This window comes from Pseudonaja textilis, chromosome 8 (assembly GCF_049901715.1).
Source record: "Pseudonaja textilis isolate UNSWEBS1 chromosome 8, rPseTex1.2, whole genome shotgun sequence".
NCBI lineage: Eukaryota > Metazoa > Chordata > Lepidosauria > Squamata > Elapidae > Pseudonaja > Pseudonaja textilis.
In genome coordinates this window covers 9,450,182-9,477,330 of record NC_141997.1, presented here as the reverse complement: position 1 = coordinate 9,477,330, position 27,149 = coordinate 9,450,182, and the positions used below count along the sequence as shown (strand labels likewise).

The following is a 27,149-nucleotide window of genomic DNA, read 5'->3' as shown; positions in this document are numbered from 1 at the left end:
CTCAAGCAAATTCTGTGGTTGCTTCTGAGAATTCAACACTTTGGTGTCTTAGTTGGCACCATCCATGGTATTTGCATTGTGGCAGTCTAATTCATTGTGTGATGTGTGTGATGAGTGAATAATGATAATTCTGCATGGGATCTACTAAGCAGGGCTTGTTGTAATCTTTGAGGAACAAGTTAGTAAGTTTCCACATAGGTCTTCTTGTGGTCTGATATGGAAATGCCTTTAAAGGTAGGTGTGTGAATTTCCAAAGGCATATGGACTTAAGTTAACCTGCATGGGTGATTCTGCAGGAGCTCTTCCCCTGGCCCCATGATTTGTGAACCCTGTGGGGGATAATATAGAGAATATTTCTGCTGACTGCTGGCTACCGGCTGGCTACTGGCTCAAGGTTGACTCACCTTCCAAGGTTGGTAAAATGAGGACTCAGATTGTTGAGGGTAATATGCTGACAGTAAAACTCTAAGAGGGTGGTAAAGCACTGTGAAGTTGTCTAAGCACTAGTGTTTTTGCTTCCAGTATTTCCTCTAATTAGCGCCGACCTGTCAGCAGGGCTCTAATTGTCCCATAAGAGCCAGAACAAGTATTATTTGGACTGTGATATTCAGCCACTCCATTGCCATGGAAGAGTTTAGTGTCAAAGTTTGAAGACTCATCTGTAGCAATTTTAACCAGTAAAATGTAGGTAAGGTGTTCCAGGTAGTGTATAATATCATGTTAATTGCTAGGCAGGAAACCAAAAGTACTGATATGGCCAGTTTTAGTTGGGACCGTCTTACACAACTTCATTTAGTGAGAGTGGCTAACCCCCACCAAAAAACCTAACCTTTTTTAAGGGTAGGTGTGGGGCAGAAGCAAAGTTGGTGGCATCTGACAAAGTTTTGAATGATTATGGAAGGTAGATGCGACAGCTCTGGATTTTTTTCAGCAATTCCAGATTACAGTTGACAATTACTCAAATAACAAGGTCACAGTTTGCGTTGTAAGAAGGCATTACTTTGCCAAAAGTTTCATTTAATTTTTCCACAGTATTCTGATTTTAAGCTTATTTTTATTTCCCTTGAGATTAGCAGGTGAACTGTCAAGTACTGGAGACACACAGTGAGAAATCGTAAGAAAATTCAGGTTCTAATTTAACTCTTCTCTGACAGATAGTTAATATAGTTGTTTTTCCAATTCTGTTTGAAGATCCTATTCAAGTGATTCAAGGAAAATTTATTAAAAGTGGAAGGGAAAATTGTTTTACTTACAGATTCCTTTCACATAAAATATTTTATCTTTGATTGTTTAGCAGACTTTGAGGAATAAAGGGAGTCTGCACTGATACCATGATGCTCTTTTCCCCATGTTATTCAAATTCATTCAGAATCTTTTCCCTGTGCCTTCTACTTCCAGTCATCTTGCCTGGTTATAAAATTTAAAAAAGATCTAATAAGTCTAATTAATAAGTCTATTATAACAAAGTATACTAAGAATTAACCAAAAAGAAACAAGGAAAGGAAAGGAAAGGAAGAAACAAAGAAACAGAAAGAGGTAAAATATGCTGTAACATGAGATTGAAAGAGCAGGAGGTCAAACCATGTGTGGCTGGGCTAATGCCTTGGCTCCTCCCTATTCATATATGTATTGAAATATGATATGATATATGATGACATGGCAACACATGATTATAATTATAGTCTTCAACATACAATCATAACTGAGCCCAAAATTTCTTGCCACATTTAAGTGAATCACTGCAGTTGTTAAATTAGTAACATGGTTGGTTAAGTGACTCTGGCTTCCACATTGTCTTTGCTTGACAAAAAATAGCAAAAGGTGATCAAGAGACCCTGGGACACGGCAACTGTCATAAATATGAGTCAGTTGCCAAGGATCTGAAATTTGGTCATGTGACCATAGGAAAGCTACAACAGCCATGACCATAGGAAAACTGCATATAAGTTGTTTTTTTCAGTTCTGTTGTAACTTTGATCACTGAACTATTGTAACTAAGGTGTGTGTGTGTGTGTGTGTGTGTGTGTGATTATTGCATGTCCTCAATTGCTGTCCACTGACTACTTCCTGATGCTGCTGACCACAAAACCAAAACTGAACTCCTTGGTCATTTCTGCCACTTTTCTAATTTCCTTCCAGCAGTACCATACAGGTTGAAGCAGCTTGCTTGCTGCTTTAACCTCTTCTTTTGCATCTATGCACCCTTAGGTAAGCTGACACATATCTAGCACTCTTTCAGCCTGTTCCTATAACTTGATGGTATATTGCTATTTTGAACATCACCCCATTCCCCATATTAGATTAGCCTCAACCCTACAGGCTTTTTGTACAGCTTTGTAGACTTGGCTTTGCTACAGGTTTGGTGATCTGGGTGTATATTATGCAGCCTGTATGTTTTTTTTTATACAGGTAGTGCCAAGCATGCAGGACCCATGGCATGGTGACTCCCCCGTCTCATTGCCTGCCTTGCCTGATCGTTCAGTGGTAGCGCTGCACAACCGCATCAACAACATTGCCAACAGAGATGCAGAGAAGAAGGGGGGCAGGAGAAGGAGGAGAGTAAGAAGAAGAAAGATGACAAGGAAAAGGAGAGAAAAGCAAGGCCAAGAAAGAAGGAAAAATAGTAACCAGTTTTCTACTTGTAAATTAAAAGGATTAAATTGCTCCAGGCTGCTCTGTCTGAAGGTTCCTCCCTGTCAGTGGCCAGTTGAGTTCAAAGCCGCCTGAAATGTATTTGCAGCGACTGCTGGACATGGACTCGGTGGCCCCCTGTGTCTCTGCCTGTTGGTGCCACTACTACCACCAGGGAAAGCATGTGGCAGAGCAAGGGTGGCACACACCATGGTCCCTGCGCCCTCAGTCCCTGCCATCCAACATCGTCCTTCAACATTGTCCTCCAGACACACATACAGGACAAGCCACCTACAGCCGACCGCCCACTCTGTCCCACTGTCTCTCTTTGCTTGTCACGTGGTGCACCCAGCAGGCCAGATTGCGTGCCTCCCACCCTGCACCTCTGCCTCCACTTGCTGCTTTGAGAGCCAGCACGGCGGTAGCAGCGCTTGGACTCACCTGTGCTGCACAGGCTGTGCAGCCTGAGAAGATTGGCCAAAGGGCCTGCAGGCTGTGGCTGCTGCCAGATACTGTCGGCCATTGCGTGCTTGTGCACACTCTTCGGCGCCCCGCCAGGATGATCACCCTGATACCATGTTTCACCGAAAATAAGCTCTAATGCATTTTTGGAGCTATATACATATACATATACATATACATATACATATACATGCATACATACATACATACATACAACACTAGGTCTTATTTTTGGGGAAACATAGTATGAATACAAGTTGATCTGCACACATGGAATATGGCTCAGGATTAACAGAATAACTGAGTTGGAAGGGACGGAGATTTTCTGGTTCAACCCCTTGTTCAAGCAGGAATCCCTTAACATTTCAGACAAAACATTTCAGGTTTTATAGACAAGAACCATATTTTCTCTGGAACCAAGATGACAACATAACTTTCTGTTAAAAAATGCAATTGCAAATGTGCACACTCACCCACAATATATAATCCACCTCCATCCATGTATAATTTCGGTATTTTTATTACCATTTCACTTAAACCTAATTGTACACACTCACACTCTTACCAATTTGTAATTCCACTACCATTTTTTCTCCTGAAATCACTTAAAATATGTCATAATCAATAATAATAAAATACTGGCAATATTAAAATTTAAGGTGCACCTGCAATAACAGGAGGGGCTTACCTTAATAAATTGCACTATTTTAGCTTTTGAAAATATTCAGTGGAAAATAATTTCTATGGTTGAAAATCAGCCACAGGCAATGCACCCCCACTTTTAACATAGAGGGTAGTTTCAGGGCAGAAAAGGTATTGTCAAAATCCCCAAATAGCTTAATCCAGGAGAGCTACATAAGCCTGCTATACACGCTGTGACAAGTTTTATATAGAATAGAATAGAATAGAATTCTTTATTGACCAAGTGTGATTGGACACACATGGAATTTGTCTTGGTGCAAGTGCTCTCAGTGTACATAAAATATATTTTAAAAAATATCAAAATTTATTTTCTTTATATTGTTTTCATTTTCCCTTAAAAAGTTAACAGAATCCACAATGGTCTGAGAATCAAGGTCTGCAGTAGATAATTGACAGTCAAGCTGAAACTAATCAAGTAAAAAAACAAAATCTTTTACTCAAACTTCCTTAACACCCAATAAGTTACTCAGAGTTAATCCACATATGAAAGGAGGCAGTGTAAAAAACACAAAGTTAATTACAGTAGGTCTCCCAGCAGAATTGCACCGTCATAATAAGCATCATAAGACATACCTACAACAGACACACACACACACACCCCTCAAGTGTCACCTTAGAATCACCACATAGACACTTCCACACCAGGACAAGCTGCCCTAAAGGTCTGTGGCTGTATCCCAATCTCTCCGCTGCTTTATTCCTATTTGCTTTTAAGAATAAATATTTCTTCTTTCCTCACACCTGTCCGGATCTCATTTTTATTTATTCTTGCACATTCCTAGCTCGAGTTGGAACCCCAAATTATTCTTCTGACAACGTTCAGGCGCAGCAAGTCCGAAACATCATCCTTGCAGCAGAGCTCTGCTTTTAAAGTCTTGGAGACGCCGTATACTTCGCCCTGTGAGGTTCACACAGCCTCCCAGCTCGACAGTCCCTTGGCTCCCCCCCACGCCCCAGGCGAAAGCAGCCAACTGCCCACGCTACTCCAGCCCGGCGTGAGGTGCGGTAGCAGAGACCGCAGAGGCGCGTTCTCCGCCGCAAAAAGAGAGAAGGCGCGCGGAAACTCGTCTTCGCTCTTTCCCGTCCTCCTCCCGCCTGAGGGCCAGCACTGCAGAGATAGCGCTCTTCCGCACCGGGGAAAGGCAGGCAAGGCAGGCGGGCGGGCGGGCGGCTGCCGCTCAGCTGGAGAGCAGCCGCCGCCACCAGAGGGGTTGCATCTTCAGTGCCGCGACGACGGAGGATTTTTCCTCCTCTGGAGGAGTTTTGTCCTCGCCTCAGAACAGCGATTGACGCCCTTTCCCTGCAATGGAGCCGGCTGGAACACCTCTCACGGGGCCGGCAGCCGCAGGGAACTCGGCATTCTTTTTGGCGGGGAACGAGCAGCAGTATTTCTCCGAGCTCTTTTCGCTTTGTGGCGGCGGCGGCGGCCAGCCTACTCCCGAGACGGGGCCGGGATTGGGCCTCCCCGCTCTGGGGGGCAGTAAAGTGGCAGAATTGTTCAGAGCGTCACAGCTCCCCGCGGAGATGCTCCATCAGGTACCTAAGAGACCCAGAGCCGTACGCAAGAGCGTAGGATTTTGATGTCAGGAAGAGATGAGAGCGTTTCTGCCCATGTAAAGAGTGCCTTTATCTCAGGAGAGGCCACCAAGAACAGCTTTGGGGTGAGAATTTCGGGGTAGAGGATGTGACCTCGCCCAGACTGGCAATCTGACATTTGCTAGGTAAAACCTGGGAAAACTGCTGGCTTGCATCCTTTTTTCCTCTTAATTGGAGTTATACCAGCAGATGTTAGTTATACTAAAACATGCTAACATGGTTAATTGGGCTGTTCCTTACCGAATTAAAAAGCCAGTGGTGTAACACGCTGAATCAGAAAATAGCCTGGCACATCTTAGCCAAGCATATTGTATGAACTCAGCTGGTATACTTTATTTTTTTTGGAATTATGAGAATTAATGTGCTTGAGTCAGTTAAGTAAAACGTGGTTTATAACAACGTTAAAACATTTTGGTGAGGATTTTTCATTGATTTCTCCCTCTCCCCCTTACTTCTCACTCGAATATACCTTTTCAATGCAAATATGTTGCTGTAGCAAATACACAGTTTTGTTCAGCTCAAAAAAAAAAAAGCTTTTTATCGCCCCATCTTGTTTGAAAGTACTGAGATTTACCATGGATAAAAAAAAAGACTTGAATCCTTAAACTGGTATGTAGGCTTGGGCTTTCTATCTGATGATAATTAGAAGAGGATCTTTTCGATCTGACTTCTACTGTAGAAATACACTGGATTGCTAACCTTTGCAAAAGTATATTGATTGAACTATTGAAAGGGTTTATCTAGAAAAAACTAATATCTCACATATTTCCCCAGATGAACACATGTTCCAAATAATGCACATAAAAGAACAATGGTTTAAATGATTTCATATAAATCACATTAACAATAGGATTTAAATATAAAAGCTATTAAAACCCTATGAAAGAGATACCCATGAAAGATAATATAAAACTGGTTGTTGGTTCCCTTTTACCCATTTTAATTTGGCACAAATTTTAGATTTGTTTTTCAAATAAATTGCAAATATATTGTAAATCTACTGTGAATCCCAAGTTAATTAGTGTTGTTAGATGAAGTTCATACTATTTGAGTAACTATTAGCAAGTTTTAGATTTTTGAATGCTGCTTAAATCTTATTTCTAATGTTATTGTTGGAAGAAATGTCCATCTGGGTTCAGTTCCAAGTGGGAAGAAAGACACTGGAAACATGGAGACTAGTTGGAAGGATGTTTTAATGGTGAACAGGACCACATGGTTTGAGGTCCTGGGTAGCTGACTACATGGAGTGGAGAGTGAAATATATTTATACCCTTTCTTGGGCTTTGAACTTGCTTCCTGTTCCTGTGAAAGAAATGTATTCTGATTGGTTGTCAGGCTCCCCTGGGGCCATGCAGGGGTAACTTTGTAGTTTGTCTTGAGTCCCAAGCTTGGCTGAATCTTTCATCCAACCTCCTTTGTTTTTTTTTAGCCCACCAAAGGAGAAAAACAAAAAGTGAAAAAATTGGTTGCAGCTGTAGAGATACATTATTATTGTATGCCATGTGCCTTCTCCATTACCAGGTGCTGATTATGCTGTTTTTCTGTCAGCTGTATTTTTTTTCAATCTCCATTTTCTGGAATGAAATCCTTAGCCTTTGTGTCAAAATCTGACTCATAATTTTTCAAATAACACTTTATTATATTTATTACATTTATATGCTACCTTTTGAATAGGTAGCTTACAACAATACATTATAAACATCTACAAGATCCAACATATTAAATTTTGAAATTGTTTAAATATTTACTGGTATTTTCCATCAAATTTACTTCCCCCAAGCTTTATGGGACAGGAAGATCTTTGTCTACTTTCTAAAGGACAAAAGCTTAGAGGGGCAGCCTTAAATAAGAGGGTAAAATTCTTCCAAAGTGGGAGAGTGGCTTGTTCTGGATTCCCACCCCAAAGATATATCTCACGGTGAGTACCGAAAACATCTCCCAACAGTACATATTTGCTTAATAGTTTCTACCTAGAAAAGATAGTCCCAAGGCCTGTCATGATAGAATAAATCTGCAACACCTTCTGTTAACCACATTCTTCCCTCATAAAATAAAAGAAAGCTGAGAATGAAGCAATCATTGACTAGACACATTGATTTTTACCCAGTTGTAGTTTTAAGGCGAGGTGGTCTCTCAATAAAATAGCATCACATATGTATAGGTGAGCAGGCACCTCTCTCTTTTGCAGCTTTTAACTATTTAAAGTCCATGCATAAAAGCAAATAATTCACTTTGAAACCATTGCAAAGTTTTATTGTTATGGTATTCACAACCAATATTTATTTTTAAAATTCAAAATTATCTCTGAATTCGAGCTTACATTTTAATTCCTACATTCTTTTTGCCTTTCTGTGTATCCTTTCAAATCGGTACTGATTCTAGGGACAGCCTGGATTAGTTCCTGCATTTTCTTGGCAAGATTTTCAAAAGGGATTGCTCTTTGTCTTTTTATAGCCAAAAGTGACTAGCCCAAAGCTACCCACATAGCAACACGCTTAAGGCAGGACTAGAATTCATGGTCTGCCATTAACCACCACACCAAACTAGCTCTTTCTTAAATTCATTACAAAATATTGTCATATACATATAGCCATACTAATAATTATGCATGTCCTTCCCAGTGAAAATATTAAACAACCTAAAGATGAAAGAGCAACAATTGTTAAAAATGCAGATAATTTTGTAATTATAGTTTTGAGCTGGAATTATTCATAATCAAGTGCATTTAAAATCAAGTACATTTAAAAATTAGTTCACAAATTCTAAAGTTCTTTTCATGTGCCTACCCTGCCTGCAGTAATTGGATTGTTCTTTCAAATTGTGTAAGCTGAATCACTACGATATGTTTTCTATCCTCAAATTTTGTTAATGTATTAGAAAAATCTTGGTAGGTGAATAAGACTGGATTCCTAGATTTATGAATGAAGTGTCTGAACCAGGATATATACATACAATGATAAGCACCTCTTTCTTACAAAGCTAGTAGCATGATGGTAACTTAATTCATTATAACAACCTTTTTATTTCTTATAATACCATTTTGGATTAATTCTTTATTATCCTTTATAGTAAATGAAACAAATAGAAGAAAATGTCGGCTTTGTATGAAGTTACATAACCAACCAGTATCAAAACAATGCACAGAGAAATTGTTAAACTCTATAACTTGGGAAGCAGGTAAAACTAGTTAAGCCTCAAAGACATTAATAACTGTTCTCTTTCCCAAGAACGGTCTCCCATTAACTCCCTGCCAGTTTATCATTGCAAGCAGTACTAATCTCCTGAGCACCTGTGTTTTGGTTTTTGGTATGCTTTCATAATACAGAATCTTATCTGTGTCACTATGAAGCAATGAACTTCAGTGCACTTTGATCACTGTGTGCAAAAGATAGTTATAGAGGACTTGATTTGCAAGCCTGGAAATACCCTTTTCTATTATTTGAGACCTTGTTCTTTGTTCAAGGTGTAGAGAATCTGTCTCTAAACATAGTGCTTAATGCTGTCCGAGTGTTAACTGGCATCACCTTGAACAATGCTTTCATTTCTTTACAAGTGTATCTACAGATGATATTTTATGCTCTAAGGTCTTAATAAAAACAAGACTTCGATGTTAGCAAAATTGTATATACCAAGTTGTTGTTTAAGCAAGATGTGACATGAGAATGAATTAACATAAAAATAAATATTGATACCAGCAATTCTGAACAGTTTTTTTCCTGTTTTACTTCATAATACTTGTTAAACATTGAAATTTATTACTGTTCCAACCTAGCAGTTAAGACTTCAGAAGGTTAGACAAAGGTTAATTCTGTCAAATTCTACAAAATGTTGGTAATCCTTATAGAACTGAATCAGAAAATAATGTAGTAAATGCTTTTAAATTCACCATGACTCTGAATTGGCAAAACACGGTGACCATTCTCAGCAAAAATTCCATTTTTTACATGTGCTTTAGAGCCTTATAGTCTTTCCAATCTTTTTAAAATTTCCTATGTCTTATTGAAACAGATTCAAAATTTATACAAAATGAGAGTTCAATACAAGTGAAAAATAGATCTTTGTTCACATTTTAGTTTTGATTTTTTGCTATTCTTTTTCAGGGCTAAGGATAATAGAGATAATTAGACATGCTCTTCTAAAATGTATTATGGATGTGATATGACAGTAATTAGTGTAACACAAATATTGGCAATAAAATATATACATGATATACAGATGATATATTTTTGGAATGAATGAGAGAAATCAAAGCTACATCGGTTAATGTGCAAAACTAATAAAACTAATGATAATTGATTTTAATGTTGTAAAGTTTAGGCTGTAAGAGTCCAGAGTTGTTGGATATGAAAGGAGTGAAAAATTGCCTAAATAAATTAATAAATCAATAAATAAATGGAAAAAGTCCCACATATTTTGGTAATTTATCAGGGAAATTTATCTGGGAAAGCATTGATAGAATGACTCAAAATATTCTTCATTTAAATTCACCTGTTCCTATTCAATAATTTATCTTGTGGTATGTTTATCAGCCAGTAAAATCAGCACATGTTGCTTTACAAATAAACATATTACTGTAAAATGCTCAGTATAGCTTTAAACAGTATACTCTTCAATTATCCAGACCAACCAAAAATAATATAATTGTACATTGTATTTTTGAATTTCATACATTTTGTTCAACAACAAAATAATTTATACACAAATTATAAAGAAGAATAATGGTAAAACATTTTCAGTGGCTAAAATTCAAATAAGTATAATTAGAGCAATAGCAAAGCAAAATGTTGATTATTGATAATTTTGCAATGACAAATTTCAGAGGTTGTGTTTCTAAAAAAAGTCCACTTAAAGATAAAATAATATTCCAGATAAACTCCAGTATAATTTGGTCTGACATTGAATCTTTCTAGGGAAGCTGATTTATAAATTGAGCAAAGCTCTAGAACAAGTTTATTACCTGAATTAACTTGATAACACCAGTATTACATTCTTTAAAAGTTACTGAAATGCTGATACCAATATATTAATTTCAGTCAACAGATGGTGACTGGCTATTGCAGTAATTTCTTTAAAATGTATGTGACTTGATTTAACAGAGACTGCAAACAAGCAGTGCAGCTGCTATTATCATATTGTGACCAAGAAAGATATGTTTAGATAAGCACACACATTCAATTTTGATCTAAGGACTTTTTTATAGCATTGTGAATTTTTTTTGAATTATTCTGTTAAGAATTGATGTATGTTTCATTGCTTATCAAAGCATCAACTTGATATAATGGGCATCATGTTAAAATGTAAACTTTACCTGAGGTAACCTCCGAAACTGCTATTTAATATTTAATTTTCAGTTTTATTGGTTAATTTATATATCCATCAGTATGACTTCAACCATATATAAAGACTCTGTCCAAGTTAATTTGTCCCTAAATTAGCTCTTCAAGTCCTTCAACAGTATAGCTGTGGCCATTGTAATTGATCAACTCCACTATGCTGCTGGTCCTCCTTTCCTGGTTTTGCTGACATTGTTCTGACATTCAATTTGCTATTTCTTGGTTTATTGCAATCTCTTTTTACATTTATCCTTAATAAGTTCGTTTATTTCATTCCATGGTCTCTCTGATTTCCTAACAAATTCAGGACTTCAAAGCAATTCCTGATATCCTCGAAAATGGTGGGTAGATTATATAATCTAAATCAGGGCTGTCAAACTCGCAGCTCACGGGCCAGATGCATCATGAGCTGGCCACACTCATGCCTTGTTTAGTGAAGGGGAGAAAAAATTGTTATACATCACGTGAGGATGCTGTGACAATGTGAGTTTGACACCCCAGATCTAAATGAACTAACTCCATTCTTCCACTTTACCTTGAATTATTTATTTATTTTGTTTATTTGTTTGATTTGTCAATTGCTTACAAGATAATAGGTATAAGAATAAACATGAGTATAAATATAGGAAATAGGTACGAATAAATGGGGACAATAGGACAGAGACGGTAGGCATGATTGTACATTTATGCATGCCCCTTACAGACCTCTTAGGAATTGGCTAAGGTCAATAGTGGATAGTTTAAGGGTAAAGGAGTGGCGGTTTGAGGATGTAACAGAGTCAGGTAGTGCATTCCAGGCATTGACCACTTTGTTGCTAAAGTCGTACTTTCTGCAATCAAGTTTGAAGAGGTTTAGATTTAGTTTGTATCTGTTGTGTGCTCTTGTTGTGGTTGAAGCTGAAGTAATCATTGACTGGTAGGACATTGTAGCAGATAATTTGGTGTACTACGCTTGGGTCTGGAATTTTGATCACATGACCATGGAGATGTTGCAATAGTAATAAAACTCACCAAATTTCTCCTCCAAAAGTGATTGGAGCATAGACATGTTACCTGAAAATTGCTATACGGGTAGTCCTAGACTTACAACAGTTCTTTTTGTGACCATTTGAAGTTAAACAGCACTGAAAAAAGTGATTTAGGACCATTTTTCACACTTACAACCATTGCAACATCCCCATGATCACTTAATCAAAATTCAGATCCTCGGCAAGTGGTTCATATTTATGACAGCTGCAGTATCCTGGGTCATGTAATCACCTTTTGTGACTTTCTAGCAAGCAAAGTTAATGGGGAAGCCAAATTCACTTAACCATGTTAATAGCTTAACTGATTCTCTTAACAACTGTGGCAAGAAAGGTCGTAAAATGGGACAAAGTTCATAGCTCTCTTGCTTAGCAACAGAAATTTTGGGCTCAATTGTGATTGAGGACTATCTGTAATCTTTTGATTAAAAGTATCCAATTCCAGTCCCATTCAATTTGCCAATGTATAGCCAATTCATTTTATCTTTAACTATGTTGAGTGGTTCCATGTTCCCACTTTGTAATTACATGTTTATATGTTGGGATTTTCTTTTCCTACATGACAACTTTAATTACATGGTCAGAGATGTTTAATTTAGCTATATCACAAATACCAGTGTACCATATTTCAAAAGGACATTAGTAGGTTGAATGGTATTTGACTTGGCAGTCCCATCATCTGGCATTATATAATTAATAATTTTTCTTTGCAAAATACAGGATTGCCTTCTTCCACACAGTATGAAATGATGCCTTTGTTCTCACTTAAAAAATAATTAGCCTTTAGCAACTTCCTATATCACTGTATAGCTGCCTGCTTTCTTCAGATGAGCAGCGTCCAATGTCACCTTGGGTGATCTTGGCATGCACTCCTAAAATAATTCACTCCTCAGGAAATCCCTACCACCATGAGGCAGCATAAGAGAATTTGGGGAGGAGCTGTTATTAATAAAATATATACTTATATCTCAGACATTTATTTTGTTTTCTTCTTTATGAATAATAGCTTTATTTTGGATGTTCTGCTTCAATAGTTACAGCAAATAATTTTCTGTATTTTATTATATTTACATATTTTATTAACATTATTTGCCAAAGAATTCATTTCAAAAAACAAGAAAAGGGTTTTAAAAAGCATCATTTATTTTGTGGGACACCACTGTTAATATTTTTCTCACATTTCAAAGCAATAATTTTTCATATATACAAAAGTATCTATTGCGATCAGTATCTTTGTGATTCCTTTAAATAGAAAGTTCTTTATTTATATTGATTATGTGCCATCAAGTCATTTCTGACTCTTAGCAACAATATATATAGATTTTCTCTAGAGCAATATATTCCTAACCTGTTCTTTAAGGACTTCCAACACAGCACTCATCACCCTGAAACTGAGTCTATCCATCCACCTTTTTGCTGGCTGTCCTCTTCTTTTTCCTTCCATTTTCCCTAGCATCTGAATGTTCTCCAGAGCAGGGGTCTCCAACCACCTGGACCGGTACCGGTCTGTGGAACAATTTCTACCGGGCCGCCGGTTTGCTGGGTGCCGCCATCTTGTTTTGATGAAAAAGTGCTTCCGGTGAGCTTTTCCGGGTAGAAAGCAGCATTTGGGTGCTTAGTTTCATCGAGGGGGGGGGCGGCTTCGAACAAAACTAAGGCACGAGGATTCTTTCAGCACGCATGGCAAGGCGAGCCGAGTGACCGTCCCGAAGCCATCGCGAAGCCCATCGACACAGGTACAAAGGAGGAGTTGAAGGTGGCGGGGAGAAGCGGGGGACAGCTGGCTGGCCGGTCGCTCGGCTCGCCTTGCCATGCGTGCTGATGCCAGTACCGGGCCACGGATGATTTTGTGATGACGGTACCGGGCCGTGGCACAAAAAAGGTTGGGGGCCACTGCTCCAGAGAACTATTTCTTCACATAATATGCCTGAAGCAGGATAATTTGAGCTTGATCACTTGTGCCTCAAGTGAAAATACTGGATTGATTTGTTCAATCATCCATAGGTTTGTTTTCTTGACTGCCCCTGGTATTCTCAGGAATATTTATTTATCACAATACATAATTAACTATTTAAAAAGGGGGCAACCACATTGAAATTCTGAGAATGCTGCCTTGAGCTCTTAGAAGCAGAATGGTATAAATCTAACACAAATTGAGAATTGCTTGTTTTCAGGCAGTTGTCATCTTTTATGCAGAGATGTTACATGCAATTCCAGTCTTAAAATTATTGTGAATCAGTATTTCACGTTATCTAATTTTGCTGTTCTTAGTCCATTGTGCTTTGTTTTGCATAAGAAGTGTTAGTCTCTTACAGAACTGATAATAGCTGGATATTTTTAAGGTTTGGTGTTATTCAGTCTGTGGCTTTTCAATTCATTTATACATACAATATGATGTGGTAAATGCAATGTATATATCAATAGCTAAGCCATTGCTGTTTTGACTTTTTGGTATTTGTATAATCTGACAAATAAGTCTTTTTTCACATCCTCTGATATACTTTTTATTTTCCTTAAATCATTTTATACTATGAACCTCCAATATCTTCTTGACTTTCACACTTAGTCCAACACATCAAAGGCAAAAGTGATCAGCACAATCTAATATTGACATATACACTGTTCAAAAAAATAAAGGGATCACTTAAACAACACAATGTAACTCCAAGTCAATCACACTTCTGTGAAATCAAACTGTCCACTTAGGTAGCAACACTGATTGACAATCAATTTTACATGCTGTTGTGCAAATGGAAGAGACAACAGGTGGAAAGTAGAGGCAGTTAGCAAGACATCCCCAATAAAGGAGTGGTTCTGCAGGTGGTGACCACAGACCACTTCTCAGTTCCTATGCTTTCTGGCTGATGGTTTGGTCACCTTTGAATGCTGGCGGTGCTTTCACTCTAGTGGTAGCATGAGACGGAGTCTACAACCCACACAAGTGGCTCAGGTAATGCAGCTCATCCAGGATGGCACATCAATGTGAGCTGTGGCAAGAAGGTTTGCTGTGTCTGTCAGCGTAGTGTCCAGAGCATAGAGGCACTACCAGGAGACAGGCCAGTACATCAGGAGACGTGGAGGAGGCCGTAGGAGGACAACAACCCAACATCAGGACCACTACCTCTGCCTTTGTGCAAGGAAGGACAGGAGGAGCACTGCCAGAGCCCTGCAAAATGACCTCCAGCGGGCCACAAATGTGCATGTGGCTGCTCAAATGGTCAGAAACAGACTCCATGAGGGTGGTATGAGGGCCCAACGTCCACAGGTAGGGGTTGTACTTACAGCCCAACACCGTGCAGGACATTTGGCATTTGCCAGAGAACACCAAGATTGGCAAATTCACCACTGGTGCCCTGTGCTCTTCACAGATGAAAGCAGGTTCACACTGAGCACATGACAGACGTGACAGGGTCTGGAGATGCCGTGGAGAACGTTCTGCTGCCTGCAACATCCTCCAGCATGACCGGTTTGGCAGTGGGTCAGTAATGGTGTGGGGTGGCATTTCTTTAGGGGGCCGCACAGCCCTCCATGTGCTCGCCAGAGGTAGCTTGACTGCCATTAGGTACTGAGATGAGATCCTCAGACCCCTTGTGAGACCATATGCTGGTGCAGTTGGCCCTGGGTTCCTCCTAATGCATGACAATGTTAGACCTCATGTGGCTAGAGTGTGTCAGCAGTTCCTGGAAGACGAAGTCATTGATGCTATGGACTGCCCCGCCCATTCCCTAGACCTGAATCCAATTGAGCACATCTGGGACATCATGTCTCGCTCCATCCACCAATGCCACATTGTACCACAGACTGTCCAGGAGTTGGGAGATGCTTTAGTCCAGGTGTGGGAGGAAACCCCTCAGGAGACCATCCGCCACCATCAGGAGCATGCCCAGGCGTTGTAGGGAGGTCATACAGGCACGTGGAGGCCACACACACTACTGAGCCTCATTTTGACTTGTTTTAAGGACATTAAATCAAAGTTGGATCAGCCTGTAGTGTTTTTTCCTCTTTAATTTTGAGTGTAACTCCAAATCCAGACCTCCATGGGTTGCTAAATTTGATTTCCATTGATAATTTTTGTGTGATTTTGTTGTCAGCACATTCAACTATGTAATGAACAAAGTATTTAATAAGAATATTTCATTCATTCAGATCTAGGATGTCTTATTTTTGTGTTCCCTGTATTTTTTTTGAGCAGTGTACATTGGGACTTCAAAATATGTGAACCTTTTGAATTTTCAATGTTTCTGCATAAAATAATCTAAAATATTATCTGTTTTCCCACACGTCCTAAAAATATGTGAACAGAACCCAATTGGGTAAATGAGAAAAAATAATACACTTGTGCATTCATTTATTGAGGAAAATGATCCAAAGCTCTATATTTGTGTATGACAAAAGGATATGAACCTCCAGAATTTTCAGTTCATTGAAAGGTCAGATTAGAATCAGTTGTTTCAGTGAATGGTATGAACATCAGGTGTGGAAGGTCCTGTCTATTCTAAAGAACAGAGTTTGGGTATTTAATGACCAAAGTCTGATCTTCACAGCACAGGCATGTGGAAGTGTTTCATAGATTGAACAAACGAGATTTTCGAGGACCTCCAAGAACAGTGCACCAGACTGAGGAAGGTTACAAAACTATTTCCAAAGAACTTGGACTTCACTATAGTAGTCCACTGTCAAATGGAGGCAATTCAACATCATTATTACCCTCCCAAGGAATGTTCAACCAACCAAAGTCACACCCAACAGCAAGGCACGTACTACATAGGGAACCCCAGGGAACATCTCCAGGGATCTAAGGAATTAAAAGTCTTTGTCAATGTTCAAGAAACCATTAATAGGAGAACACTGAACAATAATGCTGTGTACGGTAAGATTGCAAGGAGAAAGTTACTACTTTGTCGACGGTATCCACAACATGCCCTTCCTCTTGGACCCGATAGGATGGCTAGAAGTGACTGGGAGTAGATAGTTCTGCAAATAAAGGAAGTTTTAAACTTTTTTCTTCACATGACACTTTCAGCTGAAAACTATAGAATTTTGAACTAACTGTACATAAAATGGTATTATTTGCTGTACCTGAACTCCATGGTATAAGAACATGTAATAAAAGTAATTCTTTTTATTTCTTTCATATAAAAAAACCAGTGATGTCTGGGTAGTTCTGTTAATAAACTTATATTTGTAGAAGATTTCTTCTTTTATGCTTTTTTATTTTTAGTCCTGTAGAGATCCTGCAAATTAGGCATCCCCAACTCTCTAGAAATATATGGGAGATATGGCAACTATATTTTCAAATATCTCATCTTGTATATCAGGGGTTCCCAAACCCTGGCCTGTGGACTAGCAACTGGGCCATGGCATGCCAGAAACCGGGCTGTGCAAAGAAGTGAAGCTGCATTCACGGGATGAAGGCAGCATGAGAAACCAAGCCCCCTCTGTACCACAAAAAAACCTCTCTCCATGGAACCGGTCCCTGGTGCTCAAAAGGTTGGGAGCCGCTGTTGTATATACAAAAGCTTGAAGAATTGGCCATTATTGAGTGTTGACTTCCAGTTTGCAGGGCTTTGGTGGCAGGCAGGAATCTGCGATCGTGCGCGGTTTCTGCCCAGGCTCACCACTGGAGCGCCCCGAGCCAGCTGGCTTCAGGGCTAAGCCACCCCGTAGAGGTGGTGAAGAGGGGGGAGATCGCCAGCAGGGTCGAGGAGAGCCGCATCTCTCCTCCTCAGCTGGTCAAACTCCCTTTCCCGAAGGCGGTAGGAGCGGTGGTCAGAAATGGCCACCTCAAAGAAGCACTCAACCGGAAAAGAAAGGGCAGGAAGAAGATAAGAAGTGAAAGTTTTGGCTGACCAGGATAAAAAGCAACAACTAAGGCACCCTGGAATTTAAATTTTATAAAAGATAACATCGCTCCCAAAGAAGAGTCGGAAGTAGCGAAAGAAAGTGAAAAGGGAAAGGTTTTTTTTTTCTTCACTCTTCTTCCTCACATTGACAATAAAGAGAGCTGAAGAAGAAATCGGAAAAATCCGCTTTGGCACTAATAAGTAATTAAGCTGAAAATATAATTAAATGCCAAAGGGACAATAAATATTTCTGGACACTAAAAAATCCTTTTTTTCTATAAGGAGGAAGGGAGAGGAAAATAATAAGGGCAGGATTTAGAAGGAGGAGACTGCCTGGATTTCAAAAGAATCTAAAATTTCAATAAGACTTCTAAAAGATACGTTTTAAGTGGAACTTTGTAACTAAATAGTAACAGAAAGTGAAGAAGAGAAAGTGAAGAAAGAAGAAAGTGTAAAAAGAAACAGCTTGTGTGTATTTGGATTGCTTGATGACTTTGGGATTTTTGGATATTATATTTGAATGACTAAAAACAATTGGGTGGCTGTTTAAAAAAATTCTACAATGGCATCACCTCTGGATGAACTGAAAATGGAATTTAAAAAATATAAAGAAGAGACACAAGAAGGGAAGGGCTTCTTTGGCTCCGTTTTTCAATTCTTAGAAATGGGATCTGCATCTACAAGAAACAACAAGAAAAGACTGCACAACTAGAAGAATGGGACAAAGAAGAAGCCATCTTTAATGAACAAGTACCTCTATTTGGGGAAGAAAGGGGAAAGGGGGGGAAAGAGAATGGAGAACTTAAGATTTAAAAAAACAGCCAAAAAAGGGAAAAATAATTTGAAAAGGGGATATAAAGCTGGAAAGCAACAGAAAAGGGAATACAGAAGAGGGAAATGGAGGTGGAGAGACAGGGGGGTAAAAAGGGGAGAGAGAAGAAGAAAGGGAAGAAGGAAAGGAAGAGAGGTTACAAAGGTTTGGAGCAAGATGTAAAGAAACAGGACCTATTCAGAGATAATGGGTGAAAATTTAATTGAAAAAGGGATTCTGTGAAGGTACATAAGATTGTATTGTTATATTTGTAATAGAAATAATGTTAGAAAATTGGAAACAACGTATGATTAAAAAGTGGGGTAAAATAGTCAGTGTAATTTAGTGAAACTTTTGTGAACAAAATAAATGAAATAAAATAAATGAGAGAATTGAATTAGGAAAGAATGGGAACATTTTAATTACTCAATGTTTTATAAAATATAAGTGAAGTGGGGGGGAATTAACTATGGAAAGTTTATAAGTGTTCCCATAGAAATATGATAGTTATCTGAAAAGTAATATGTAAAACGTTAAGATTTAAATGAATATTAATATTAATGATAGAATTGAATAGGTATAGATTGTTGTTTTAATTATATTATGCATTTATATATTTTTTCTTTTTTTAAAATACAGTGTGTAGTTTTAGAATGTACCAAGCAGAATCCAAATGGAAGTTATGTATTATATTAAGTGTTATAATTTTAGGGGAAAGATATAAAGATATCATACTCCAATCAGTGATTACAGGAGAAATTTTGTTCAATGAGAAAAGATAGTAGACAGTTGAAACAGGACAGACAAAGAATATAAGTACAATGATTTGAATTGAGATGAAATAAATAAAATAAAATTAAGAAAGTTAAAAGTGGGGAGAAACTATATAGAAAATGTAGAATAGTAATAAGATACGGAATGGAATATAAAAATGAGCATGAACTTGAATTTGTGTCTGTACGAAGAGATGTAACCCGGGATTATGCTGCTTTCAAAAAAGATTTTTTAGGTTTTTATTTTTTATGTTTTGTTTGTTTATGTTTGTTTTTAAAAATCAATAAAATTTTCAAAAAAAAAAAGAATTGGCCAATATTTAGTGATATTTGGTCAATTGACCAGGTCTTGCTTTTCCTTATGTACCTAATTATAAACAGTGGAGAAAGAAAGTAAAATAATTTGGAGCTTTTCCCCCCTTCCTCTTGCTTACTGCAGGAAGCATTTCTTTAACCAAACTAAGGTGGTTTCATTATTCACAGCATTAAATAAAAACCGTCATTTTAGCCATTGTCTATTCACTGCAGGCTGAAGGCTTCTTCCTCATGCTTCCAACCAATACAGTCCTGAGCTTTCTTTTGCCAATTGGACCCACAATAGTTGCTGATGTCATCAATCCATCTTACTTTAGATCTCTTTCATGGACACTTTTTATCAAGCGGGATCCATTCTATGACTGCCATTTCAATTCTTTTACTCTCTTGATGATATCATATACTTTCAGTTTTAGCTCTAGTCTTCATTGGAATAGGTAGCTTTCCAGATTGGCTGGAATAGCAGCTAAAACGACAGATTCAAACATCAGGTTTGCCTTTTTCAGTTAACTCAGGGACTCCCTTTGTCATCTAGGAGTCCCAATAGCCTCCGACAGTTTTATTACCATCTGGCCGTTGGGGCTAGTTGCGCTTTTCTAGTGGAGATAGACTTTCAAAGTGATCACATTGACCATTTGAAAGCCCGGGAACCTCTGACATTCTCCCCTTAAAATCAGGCCATCGGGGCTCGTTATTGTCTTTTGGAGGAGCGATTGCAGCGCTTCAAGAGCAGTTTCAGGTGGCAACCTCTAATCCATAGCCTTTATCTTCCCAATCGTTAACAAGCATTGTTCTGAACAGTGAGTGCGCCTCATGTTCGGCTCATAAACGGCTGGGGCTTTTCCCCCACAGAACACCTAAGGGGATTGGACGCATAAGCACTTCTTATCCTTTCCCGCATAGTCTCTTTTCGCTGTTCAGAACAGCGATTTGGATGGGAACTAGCTGCTGGATAATTTTGGCCGCACCTAGCAGCAGCAGGCACCATTTTGTGAACTGCATGGCATCCATTCACCATTAATCAAAATAAAAAATACACTGAGAGGCTTTTTTCCCTAACTGGGTTTCCCTCGTAGAGACCAAGGGATTGGCACCCCTGATTCCAAAACCTTGGGGCAGTGGATCTGTTTTTGTTGGCTAACCCACACAGAATAAAAGTCCAGCAGCTCAACAGCGAGCACCAAGGCCTAAGTCCACCTGTGCAAGGCAGGTGTTGCAGGCCATTGTTACTCATTTACTTCTGGCCTGAAGAGGTGTTGCTAATTGGATTCATTTGAAATTGATTGGATTAGAGATCAATAATACAAAATAATAATAATAATTATTATTATTATTATTGATTAAAGAATTTATAAGGGTCTCCCTGCACCTTATATTAAAGCCTCATTGACAAATCTTATAGTGGAAATGGCAAGCAGCAACGGCTCAAGGGCTTCTACCTCCAGAGCAATGACCAGGGCCCTGGGCAAATCCAAAGCTTCCAAGAGACCTTCAACGACCGAGGAAAAGGACGGCCATAGATGCCATTAGGCTAAAGAGAAACAAATGAAGCGTATGCGGGAGACAGAATGGACTTTGCCAGCCCCATCTCCCCCTCGAGCTGCCCAGGCCCAAACTCTCCCTCCTCTCCTGGATCTTTCTCTTCCATCCAGGCGTAGTTCTGCCAGGCAACTTCCTCCTGGTACCTCAACGCCAGCAGCCGCACCAAGGCGGGTCCCTGAGGCCACATTTACTCCAACGGTGGCCAGTGGCCGACAAGAGGATCCTCTCTCCGAGGATGTTCCCCCCAGGATGAGGGCATGGATGGAACTGGTGATATGACAGGGGATTGTAGCTGTCATTCAGCAGTCTGTATGGGCCAGAAGACAGTCCACTATCTCGAAATGCAAATCTCACTCAGGACAGTCACTAATGGATGGACCAGCAAGTTCCTCAGGTACCTCCCCAAGGGGAATTTTATATCTCCCCCGACATGCCTCCCCAGGGGTTTCAGGAAGAGGGGGATCAAGAAGAACAAATTGACCAACTAGAGACAGGGTCAGCTCATGACATTGATCCAGCCCTGTCAGAGGTGGAACCACTGGAGAGGGGCATGTCATGACAAAGGCCTCACACCTGACCAACTTTCACGGGACTATTCCACCCTCAGTTAATCAAATTGCTTTTATTCAAGGCCAAGACAACCGCGTGCCTTGATAAAGCGACTACATCTTCGCAACAACCAATTTCACAGGAGGAGGCAAATGATTTAATTTTCTCTCAGCCTGTAAATGAAGCTGAAGTAATATCAGTCCCACAGATGTTTTCCAACTTAGTACAGAAATAGTGGGCTTCCGCAGCAGTGTTTTCTGCCCCTAAGGGATATGACAGGAAATTTTATAACTTCGCTCCTGAGTTTTCCATTTTCTTAAACACACCCTCAGTTGATGATCCGATAGTGGCTTTTGCATCCCCCTCTACTATCCCCAGTGAATCAGAGGAGGTGCTTAAGCCAGAAAATAAGAGAGCAGAACTAGCTCTTCGCAGGGCTCATCAATCTGACGTGTGGGCTATAAGAGCAACCACAGCCGCATCTTTTTTCACACTGTGTTCCCTCTGATGGCTTCGCTGCAGGAAATCATCCCATCCTCCAATATACGAGCGCACCAGGACACCTGATCACTGCGGCAGAATTTTCAGCAGAAGCAACTTTTAATGTGGTAAATTTTTCCTCTAGAGCCATCGCATTGCAAGTATCAGCAAGGCGGCTACTTTGGCTCAGGCATTGGCAAGCTGACACCAAACACAAGTGGAAGCTTGCCTCAGCACCTTTATCGGATGAAAAGCTGTTTGGCAGTGCCCTGGATCTGCTCCTCATAGAAAAGAGGGACAAAAAAATGATCCTTCTCTTTTTGGAAGTCAGACAGCAGGAATCCCCAGCCCTTTTGGAGAGGTTCCTTTCGTCCCTTATATTAGGGACCCTATTCCCCGAGTTTCCAAAGGTCCTCCGGATAACAGCAGGGACAGCAATTTGAGAGGTCCAAATTCGGGGACAGGAATAGATGGGGAGGATAATCCAAGAGGCAATTCAAGGGAGCAGGAACCAGGGGCTTCCGCCGCCTCAAATAATTCTTACCAAGATGCCCCCATTGGTAGAAGGCTAAAGTTTTTTGCCGACCAGTGGGATTCCTCAACATCTGATTCCTGGGTCAGGGACACGATTAGATTTGGGTTGGCTCTGGAGTTCCAACCCACCCCTCCAAACTTTTTCATGAGATGCCCAAGATCTAGGGACCCTGAGAAAAAAATCTCTTATGCAAACAGCTATCAACCACCTATTGGAGGTCCGGGCCATTCGACCAGTGGCACCAGACCAACAGGGCAAAGGTTTTTACTCACATCTTTTTGTGGTGCCTCTGTGAGGTCAATTGATGTTAGGACTTCACCCTGTCTAATGCTAAGTAAAATAGATTGTAGGGTGGTTATTTTAAACTTTCTGTACACCAGGGAGTGGTTGAGGGCAATTTTAAACCTGAAACATCTCAACCGCTCCCTAGTGTACAGAAAGTTTAAAATGACCACCCTACAATCTATTTTACTTAGCATTAGACAGGGTGACATCCTAAGGTCAATTGCCCTCACAGAGGCATATTTACACATTCCAATTCGGCCTTCCCACAGCAAATACCTCAGATTCTGCTATGATAATCTGCAATTTTGAATACGTCACCCTCCCTTTTGGCCTAGCTTCCACTCCCAGGACCTTTACTAAGGTTGTGGCAGACCTGGCCGCCCATCAGAAATGCTCCTGTCAGGCTACAGTGTTACCTTGATGACATTTTAATTTTGTCATCTTTCTGTCAACAGGCCAAATCAGATACTCTTATTACTTTGCAGTCCCTTCAACAACATGGTTTCTTTATAAACTGGGCTAAGAGTCAACTAACTCCCTGTACCCAGCTAGTTCACCTGGGAGCCATTAATGATACGGTGGAGGATACGGTCTTCCTTTCACCAAACAAGGCAGGAGAGCATTAGAGAACTATCTCGGGAGATCAGAACCATCAAGCGAGTGCCCCTAGCTCTCTTATCTAAATTATTGGGGAAAATGATCTCCTGCATTTCTATTGTTCCCTGGGCCTGGCTCCACACTAGAACCCTGCAATGGTACTTGCTGCTGTACCAGTGGTCAAGAAGAGACAACACCAATGTCCAAGTCACACCTCCGCCAAGTGTCCTGAGATCACTTCATTGGTGGACCGTCCCATCAACAAGGGCTGTCATTTCAAAGACCCCCACAGAGCCACCATCATGACGGATGCCAGTCTCTTTGGCTGGGGGGCTCACCATTGGTCTCACAGGGAACAAGGGCATTGGACCATACCAGAGCAATCGTGCAGCATAAATTGGTTGGAGCTCAGAGCAGTCCACCTGGCTCTTCGCAGCTTCCTCCCACAGCTTTGGTCCAAGCATGTCTTTATCTTGACAGACAACATTACGACAAAGGCCCACATCAACAAACGGGGGTACCCATTTGAGACAGCTGAAGAAGGAGGCGGAGAGATTGTGCCTTTGGGCTGAGATCAACTTACTTTCCATCAAAATGGAGCACATCTCGGGTCTGTCAAATACTCAGGCAGACTGGCTGAGCAAGGCCACAGTAGATCAGGCAGAATGGTGCCTACATCCAGATCTTTTTCGGGAAGCGACCCAGAGGTTTGGCCAACCGGTCATTGACCTGTTCGCATCCCACAGTAACACACAACTACCCAGGTTCATCTCACAGTAACCATCTCATCAATGCTGTCTGCTGCAGTTGGCCACCGAGCCTGCTGTACATGTTTCCCCCACTCCAATAATCCCCAAAGTGGTCCAGAAACTTCTAGAGGAGAAGGCGGAGTTGTTGCTAGTGGCGCCATCCTGGCCCAGGTGGACTTGGTATGCAGACCTCAGGGATCTGTCGTCTGCAGAACCACAGAGAATACCACCAGACAGAGTCTTGCTCTCCCAAGGCCCAGTTCAGCACTCGGACCCTCAATGGCTCCACCTAGCTGTATAGAGATTGAGCGGAGACATCTGAGGAGTAAGAAAGTTTCCACCAAGTTTATTTCCACCATCCAAGCGGCGCCCTTCCATAAATCGCATATACAGTGCAACTTGGTCAATTTTCTGTCGTTGGTGAGCAAAATCTCATATTGACCCTACTTCTCTATCAGTGGCACAAGTGTTGGAGTTCCTACAAGATGGTCTGGACAAGGGCTTATCCTCAAACACATTGCACACACAAGTGGTGGCCCTAGCTTCGGTCATCTCTTGGGGTGATCTCCGCTCCATCTCATCACCCATGCATTCGCAGTTTCCCTAGAGGGGCCACAAACTTGCGACCGCCAGTGGTACATTGATACCCAACCTGAGACCTTGACAAAGTTTTAATTGCATTCACAAAGGGTCTTTTTGAGCTCCTAAGGACTACGAGTCTCCACTTCATAACCTATAACGTGGTCTTTTTAGTCGCAATAACTTCAGCACGAAGAATCTCTGAACTGGCAGCTTTATCGGTGAGACGGGACCTCTGCATTTTCCATACCGACAGGTGGTCCTTCGACCTGACCCAACCATCATACCAAAAGTTAACTCGCCTTTCCACAGGGCACAAGAGTTGGTCCTTCCTAACTTTTGCCCAAGGCCAACCCATAGACTCGAACGTCAATGGCATCAACTTGATGTGAAACAAGCTTTACGCTCTTATATATACCACTCCACAAATTTTAGAAAATCAGAGGCCCTCTTTATTTCATTTTAACCTACCACTCAAGGACGTAAGGTTTCCTCTTCAACAATCAGCAGGTGGTTGAGGGCCATGATTGCTAAAACATACAAGATGCAATCATTGCCAGTTCCCAGGGTTATAACAGCCCATTCTACCAGGAGTGTGGCAACTTTGGCAGCATGGGCCACACAGGCACCACTACATGAGATCTGTAGGGCGGCAACCTGGGCCTCTCCATTGCCCTTCATTAGACACTATAAAATTGACATCTATGCCTCCACCAAGGCTGCATTTGATAGGAGGGTTTTACAAAGTGTCCACAGGGCCGAAGGAGGAACTTCTAACCAGATGGAGACGCTCCCGTAGGACAGTCCAAGCTTTGGTATGTCCCACTACTGGATGCTCTGAACAGCTCGGGAGAATGGGCATTGGTACATACCATTTTTTTTGACATTTTTAAAAAATATTTTATTCAATTTCAAAGTCCTTTGTTGCGATGAAACCCATCGCGACCAGCACCAGCCTTTTAAATGAACAGAAGACTAAAGGTCTACCACACTTTGTTTGTTTACAAGCTCCTGTTCACTTCACTGAGGTTTGTGGGGTAGGATTTCCTGCTGGATTGTAAATATATATGGTTGGGCACATACTCCATTCTCCAATCTATGTCCAATAATTTAATAGAAGATGCTCCTTTAACAGATTTGTGAAAGAAAAATGTTAAGTTATTCAGTTTCCAATAAACTTTCTCCAGCAAGTCAAGGATGGGCCTTGATGAGAGAAGTTTGTGTGTGGGAGCACAGAGTGATAATTAACACTGCACTGCATTGGTACATACCTGATATGCCGTTCTCTGTGAGCTGTGAAGAGCATCCAGCCCCCACCCTTTTTCCATCTGGTGGGGCACTATTCCGGCCAAACATTAGATAGGGTGAAGTATAGAAATTTTCAACACTTCGACTTCACCAAAAACTGAGGTACACTAAGGAGGAGTCCCGTGGAGGAGAAGGAGCATCCTGCCAATTAAGCCCAGCCTATTCAAGAGGAGACTGAAGCACCTCCCACTACTGGATGCTCCTCACAGAGAAAGGGCGTATCAGGTAACTACCATGCCCATTTTATCTTACCTTGTAAAATGCTCAGCATGTATCTTTTCATGGCTTTTTGTGCCACTCATAGCTTTTGTGTTGATTGTGAGGTTAGTGTCCATGTTTCACTGGCATATGTTAGATAACTGAAAATTTTTCAGACATGGCTAAGATTGGTCCTGAACATTTTGCTTAGCTTGCTGAATACCTGCCAACCACATTTAACACACCATTCAATTTCCTTTATTGTATTGCCTTCCACTGAGATCCATTGACCAATTTAAATAAATTAACAAATGAATAATAATAAGTAATATAATTTCAGTTGCTCCTTTGATTTGGGAATGTTGATACCTGTGTTTCATAAATGCCACATTTCATAGCTCATTCAAGAATATAATGATAAGAGTTTTTATAGCAGTGAAGATACATTCCAGTCTTATCTATCACACTTAAGATGTTATGACTGTCTTCACTTTATTTGTAAAAACTGAATGTTTTTTAAAAGTCCCCAACATCTAGGTATAGCTTCTCACATTTTAAAATAAAGAATGGTATTCTTTGATCTGTTGGCTCTAGTCCATTTAAGTCTTAGTATTATATCATATGGATTTAACAAACCGTGGAACATCTGTTATCTGTTTCCAGATTTGTTTTTCTTCAAAATAAAGAATCAGCTGTTTCTAAAAGTTTCTTATGTGTCGTCACACATTGCTTAGCCTTGAAGCCGATTTTGGCTGAAATCCAGAAACAAAATTCTAGACTTTATTAACATTTGTTGTTTCAAAGGATAATGGCTTTTATTGACCTTTTCCCCTAAT

General features: G+C 40.3%; 1 protein-coding gene across 5 annotated transcripts in view; it reads left to right on the top strand.

The window, feature by feature from the left end:
• Positions 1-3,320: 3,320 nt before the first annotated feature.
• Positions 3,321-27,149, top strand: part of REPS2 (RALBP1 associated Eps domain containing 2) — a 115,195-nt gene continuing 91,366 nt past the window's right edge. For all 5 annotated transcript variants that reach the window (XR_015744538.1, XM_087938263.1, XM_087938265.1 and 2 more), the window contains exon 1: positions 3,321-5,331. Coding sequence is in view for 4 of the 5 variants with exons in the window: in XM_087938263.1 (XP_087794389.1) it covers positions 5,101-5,331 (231 nt within the window). In the remaining variant the exon portion in view is untranslated. The remainder of the gene's footprint in view (positions 5,332-27,149) is intronic.